The 6949-nt window shown below is 35.6% G+C and overlaps 1 protein-coding gene across 1 annotated transcript; it reads right to left on the reverse strand.

The window, feature by feature from the left end:
* Nucleotides 1–365: 365 nt before the first annotated feature.
* LOC129758664 (esterase E4-like) lies at nt 366–6593 on the reverse strand. The gene is made up of 5 exons (XM_055756232.1): nt 5948–6593; nt 5755–5882; nt 1553–1689; nt 751–1342; nt 366–687 (listed from the first exon to the last, which is right to left on the reverse strand). Exons 1-5 carry the CDS (start codon nt 6530–6532, stop codon nt 393–395), a joined length of 1737 nt encoding a protein of 578 aa, XP_055612207.1. The 5' UTR covers nt 6533–6593; the 3' UTR covers nt 366–392.
* Nucleotides 6594–6949: the final 356 nt, after the last annotated feature.

Below are 6949 nucleotides of genomic sequence, written 5' to 3' on the forward strand. Positions count from 1 at the left end.
AAATTAAGATTATGTTCGAGTAGCGGAAAAAGGGAGAATTTTAAGTTAAATCAAACTTGCTTTTTTTTTATTCAGAGGACCCTAACCTTTGACAAAAATCAACCTAAATCGAAAAATAAAAGTCAGTTAACTTTTTTATGCCGGAAAAATCTGATTAAAAAAAATATTAGGAAATCTCATTTCATTGAAATTTTTAGCTAGAATTCAATAAATCAAAATATTTTTTTTAAATATGATGAGCTATGACATTCGGGTTTGGATATATAGCTAAGAAATCAAGTTTCCTCACTCTCCCTTAAGTATTTATTACGAAAATATGGTAAAAAATATCACAGAGTAGTAACGAAGAAAAATGTTTTATTGTACATTATAAACATAATAATTCATAAATGTCAGAGGTAATTTTTCCTGTACTTCTTCAGGAAACCCCTCCATAGCTGCATTCTTGAGTGATTCGGATTCCGAATCATCTTTGGTCGAACGTTTATTTCCAGACAATCGAGGTCGAAGTGTTCCGAGTTCTTATCCACGGGTGTCACAGGATTCCATTGACAACACAAGATGGGATCATCTTCTGTTCCCGGCGTTGGATTGCCATATTTAGCGAAATTTGTCCATAAGCGTACCATTATCGCTCTCACCTGAGCTTCTTCACTTTTCTTGTCCAGTGAAGGTAACAACGCAGACCTTGAAAAGAGTTTCGAAATTGGTATTGATTTAAGAAATTTTCGGCAAAAATGGAACATGTACCTAAACATATAGAAAATGTCATCCCCATGACTGGCTCCTGGAACATGGCTCAAGTTGAAGATTTTCTTGGAAAAACTGAACCGTCCATCGTAAGTGAACCTGTAATGATAATGTTTGGCATTGGGTTGATTTTTGGCTAACCATTCTGCTGCGATTATAGTATTAGTGATGAACGTGTTGTCTGACATCAGGTCGGTTATCTGCTTGAGGGCTTTTTTGTCGATGGGTTTCTGATCGAAATAAAATCTACGGATTTCTTCTCCGAGAGCAGCCTTATCCATCCCCGGGGGACTGCCCATCAGTTGTGGCACTAAACGGGTGCTGTCTTGATCGAGCACCCTCAGTCGACTCATAAGCATGCGCAGCGCCAAAAGACCTTCCCCATCGGTGCAGCCATTGATCAGCGGCATTCGGATTGTGTCATATTGTTTCAATATATTTTCGGGGAAATCGGTGATGATACTGTCGTCCGTCAACTGGTCTTCCACCACCGGCCGAAAAGGCAAAGTGAATGCCAAATCTTTCTCTTGATCGTCCAACGTATCATTGCTGTGCTTGATCAATAATGCTGCAGGGGCGTTTTGTAGAGTCTCTACGAATGGGTAAAAAGAGGAAAGAAAATTCATTAATCAAGACTTATCCAGTTGTAAAATCTTGCAGTATTGAACATTCAACTACGACTTTCATTATCATCGAAGGTCAAAATACAAAGTCCTTAATTCACCGAAAATTTTAAAGCCAAAATTAATGAGAGTAACATTGGAAATGAGTTAACGTTCTATGAGATAAATTTAACATTTACCCAAGACTTTGGCGTCATCCTGCCCAGTGTAGCCTAGACATTGCGCAAGTTTTCGTGCCTTGATGGAAGGGTCTTTTTGGAAGAATGATTCGTAACACGCCACCCCACTCTGGCAGATCACGCGGTTGAAGTATTTTCTGAAATATGAGGCTTTGTAAGTACTACAAAATGGGAAATATAGGAAAATTTTCAACATGGTTCATTTTTTCTTCTCAAATCATCTTAAAGAGACCAAGAGGATTAAGGAAAATCGAAATTATAATATTCATGTAAATGACTTAAAAATGCATAGAATGTGGAGATCTGGTGAAGCCGCGAAAATAATGTTCAAAATCGACTTTCTGGGTCGTCAATTTTTTGGAAAACCCGTGGCTTTATATGGAACTTTCCTGTGAAGCCTAATAAAATCAATCACAAATCGCTCTTAACAACATGTCAAACATTTGAATGTTTATAAGCAACCTAACGAATGGAATAAAAAATCAATCTCAATGAGAAATGATACCAAGTCGTAAATAAAAAGAAACAATTAGAAAAATGTATAAAATAAGAGACAGTCAGAAATTCATTTTAGCTTAGCTTGATCGACTACTCACATCCACCTTAAGTTATTGAACCCGAAATGCCACCTTAAACTATAACTGAAACTGATTTGAAATTTTGTATACGACTTTATTCCGTCATCATGAATACTTAAACATTTCGGATTCCATAACTGCAGGCTTGGCTAAGTAGAACGAATTCCACATCGCCAATGATTGCTACTCAGTGATTGACCGAGGCCATCAATTTTGTCCAGAGGTCAAGAGAATCGTGTCTGGGATTGACAGCATATTCTCAATGAACAAAACTGATGCTCTCTCTTTACACAACAATAATGGCGCCGGCCACGTCCGTCAATAGATAGAGAGGAAAATAAGAGAAAAGGATGAAAAAATTAAACTTATGCTTTAGGACGAGGTCACCTTTGCATCCTAGCAAAACAATTTTGGTGCGGATGTGCGGAAAAAAGATATGATCAGGAAACACTTTTGACAAGCGCAAAGATCTTATTTTTAAAACCTATTTCCCTACGCTTCTATTGTTTACTATAGATTTTTTGATAATCCAAAAAAAAATGTGATTGGCACTTTTATGATACAAATACCGTCAACTGGGGCAACATGCAACAATTTTCAACTTCAATGGCTTCTAAAATCTTAATGCTTACAGATAATCGTACCTCTTGTACATCAAAAGTTTTAAGGTTGATGGGACACCAAACTGACGTAGTCAGAAAAATTATTGGTTTTACCAGTTATTTTTAAATTTATAAAAACATGCGATTTTCACCCTACTAAGAAAAAGGGGTAAGTTGCAACAAACTCTGTAATTATTCAAAAATCAAATGAAAACTTATGAAAATGTATAGTTGATACATTTGAGATGTCAAAACGCTTAAAGCACCAATTGCAGTAATTTTTGGTTTTGTGCGAATCAAATTTTTAAATTTTTCTGACAAAAATGTTTTTAAGAAAAAAAGTGTTAATTTGCTGCATACATTTAGGGGTATTAAATACTACAAAATATTCTATTGGCTCAATTCATGAAAATACATCTTAGAATGGATGAAATTTTAATGTTAACAAACGCATAATGCAAAAAAAATCATATCCCAGCATATGGAAACGCGATATATGAGATTAAGTTCTGATTTGCATTTTGTTGCATTTTGCCCCAGGCAGCTAACTTAATTTTAAAAATATTTATTTAAAAACATTTGGTGATTGTCCGAGAAATATTTATACACCAACAGTGTTGGTATAGGATAATGAAAGCAATATGATGTATTAAGCCAATCCGCCATACCAGGTAAATTTTTTTATGGCATCGAAAAATGTTAAAATGTGTACATCTTTTGCTCTATTTTTTAAATTTTTTATGACAATCAAAAACTTAAAAAAACTCTTTCACGATGTTAAAAACTATGTTATCATCAATTTGCTATTATTCAATGATAACTTTATCACAGTATATTGAAATAAAGATTGAATGAGATTTGTGGTATACAAATGTTGCATCTAACCCTGCTTTTGCATGATGCCCCGTTTGACGGTAACAAATAATGCCTGCTCCTTTGGAAACTAATACCATTTAAAACAAATAATACTTATCAAAAAAAATATAAAAGCACAACGTTCAAGGAAAAAAAAAGAAATATTCTTCACAGGATCAATTTTTTTCATAATCATAATAATCTTGAATCCATCCAATTATATACATTTCATACAAGTTGAACCATCAATTGTTTTATTCGTTAAAAACTATGAACGAGGAAATTCACAAAATTTATGTATTGAAAAATCTTGGGATATTCTCTTACAGAAAAAAGTAAACATCTGGAATCCCAGCTAGAAGAAGAATGTAAAAAACTCAATGCATTTGAGGGAAAAGTTTATTTCATCGACCTAACCTAACTTGTTCATCTACTTTACATGGACTCCAGATTTTTGAAAGCTTTCGATACGTAAGCTTACCGAAGATTAACAAAATGTTCATTGTAAAAAATGGTAATAAAAAAATAAACAACAACACTTATCTTAATGAGTCCTCCAAAGGTTACCGTCTTTCACGGAGGAAGATGATCCTGGGCCAGTCCGGACGACCTAGCGCTAGTCCCTTTGACTCGGTTTAGCACAAATCTCAGTTCTTCAATTCACTTTCGGGAGTAAAAATTTGCAACCGAAAAAAAAACACTAGTGATAAACGATCACAGCCTACCAAGTCCAGATAGACAGTCAGAAATTCATTTTATATAGGGTAAGAACACTATATATTGACAACCATCTTTGGGATTCAGCGAATTTGTGGCTCACAAAAAATAACGAAAAGTTTCTAAGATGAAATTTTGATAGTGTAGCTTAAGCTTGCTCCATAGCTTCGAATCGATATGATTTTTTAGAGGAAATATGTTTTAAAACCATAATTTAAGTCTTTTTACTAAAAATTGTTTTGGTCCCAGTCATTGAACACGATGATTCAAATGTTGAACAGCCAGTGTTTAAATTATTGAACATGTAAACATTGGAAATCATTGTATACATTTAGGGGTATTTCATTCAATAGAATACCTTGCATGGGCAATTTGAGTTGAGCTAGCAACCAAGAAACAGTTTGTTTACATTTCCAAGCACCCAACCGATGTTTGTTCAATAATTGGTTTCTTCTCTTTTCGAAAAATGTATGGCAAGCTTGAACGTTCAATAATTGAAACATTGGCGTTTTCGGTGATCCAATTATTGAACACTTTTATTTGTAAAATTTTAAGAAAATTCAGATAATAAAGGTTTCCACTCTTCCAGAAATCATTAAAGAAGACTTGTTGGAAAAAAGTCAGGATATTACTACCGAGTTTTATTTGATTTTTATCCAAATTTGCACCCAACCAAAAAAGGGCTGTTTTCTCATCCAGTCAAAATTTGAACAAATATTAAAATTTCGCAGATCCAAAATTCTTGCTAAAAATTCGAACCGAGGAAGAAAATGCTACAACAGTGACACTACGTTTTTGTTTGATTTTTCTACCGTATATAATTGTTTTAATAGGTTTATGTTTGACTATAGTGTTCAATATCTGGTACCTGTTCAATAACTAGTGCTTCTACCCTATAAAGATAAATTTTAAAATAAAATACTGATAAGTTGGCGTAGAAAAATGTGATATAAAAAAGGTTCCTTCGTAAATAGGCGATGGAATCGAAAATTTATTCTTTCTATCCTTATAAGAAAACCCCGTAAGATCTTTCAAAAGTTTGGTGGAATTTTAGTTGCATCCCTCTTGCACTAGTGCAAAACCACCACCCACATTCGGCAGCAATTCCATCGCCTATTACTAATATCTCTGTTAGCGCAAAAAGCGCAACTCGACATAGGGGAAATAAGGGCATAATGGCCTTAATGTGCGGAGGAGGACGCTTGTTTACCAATAGAAAACAGACATATCACGTAAGCCATAAAATTGGATTTAAAATTTGATACAGTGGTATAGCCCCTGTTGTGTACAAGTTCAAACACAGACCTCCACCACAAGATCGACTTCCTTCAATGAATGTCAACAAAAAATACAATGGTTTAAAATTATGGTTTAAAAAAACAGCCTATAGGGCTGTTGAAAAATTGTAAATTATATCAGTTTTACTTTGAATGAGCAATATAAATATTACCTAGAATTTGGCGAAAGATAATGAAGATAAGCGGCCATGCTTCCCGCACTCTCACCGAATACAGTCACATTGTTTGGATCACCACCAAATTTGGTTATGTTTTCTTGTACCCATCGAAACACCAACAGCTAAAAAGGGCGGCAAATGATATTAAGAATCGTCTATGAGAACTATGTTCTGTCTATGAACTTACTTGATCTTTCAGTCCAGCATTGCCAGCGATCCCTGCAGAAGGCAATGAAAGAAACCCCAACGCTCCCAAGCGGTAGTTCATGGTAACTACTACAACACCATCCTGCACTAGATACACTGGATCATAAATGAAGCTGTTTCCTGATCCACTGATGAATCCTCCACCGTGAATCCAAATCATTACCGGTTGGAGCTTCGAGTTACTTTCATTCTCCATAGGAAGCTCAGATGTATACACGTTCAGGTACAATCCATTCTCTTTTCCACTGAGAAATCCTCCAGGAAAAGGTTGAATACAGGCACTTCTGTCCACCGTACAGTCCACGAGTGGTTGGTAAAATCGCTCAATTGGAACCGGTGCTCGGAAACGGAGCTCACGGATGGGTGCCTTGGCGTAGGGTATCCCACGAAAATAATGATACGGTCGGCCATCGGGTAGCGTTGAGGTCACGCCTCGAATTCGACCTTGACGAATCTCTAGAATTGGTCTAACAGCCGGTGGAAATTTTCTCGTGAGCCGACAAGATATTTCAAACTTGAAATACGTAAAAGTGGCCACAAAAACAGCTTTAATGAATTCCCACATCACTTGGCGCTTGACGACTCAAACCGAACCACTCCCGGATGGTGCTCTTATCAGACTGAAACTGAATGATAGAACCGACACAGATGTGAGTTTCATAGAGAACAGATACATTCTTCGGAAGTTTTATATGCATCATGCTTGAAATTTCAAATTAAAATCTGTTAATTTGTATTTAAATAATTGCAAAACTATGTAGCTAAAAAACTTTTTGATGAGATAACTTTTCTCTTCTCAAATCCTTTAACAGTCTACAATATGATTCAATTTCTCTTATGTGTTCGTGAACAGAGGAGCATTGCATGATAAGGAAGAGAACTCAGGAGAGCGCCCAGAGCACACAATTTAAATGGGTGTCGATTGATAAATCGGCATCAGCTGCTGTTTAGGTGAGAGGGCTGAAGAACTCTCAAGTAATCC

Source organism: Uranotaenia lowii, chromosome 3 (assembly GCF_029784155.1).
Source record: "Uranotaenia lowii strain MFRU-FL chromosome 3, ASM2978415v1, whole genome shotgun sequence".
Taxonomy (NCBI): Eukaryota; Metazoa; Arthropoda; class Insecta; order Diptera; family Culicidae; genus Uranotaenia; species Uranotaenia lowii.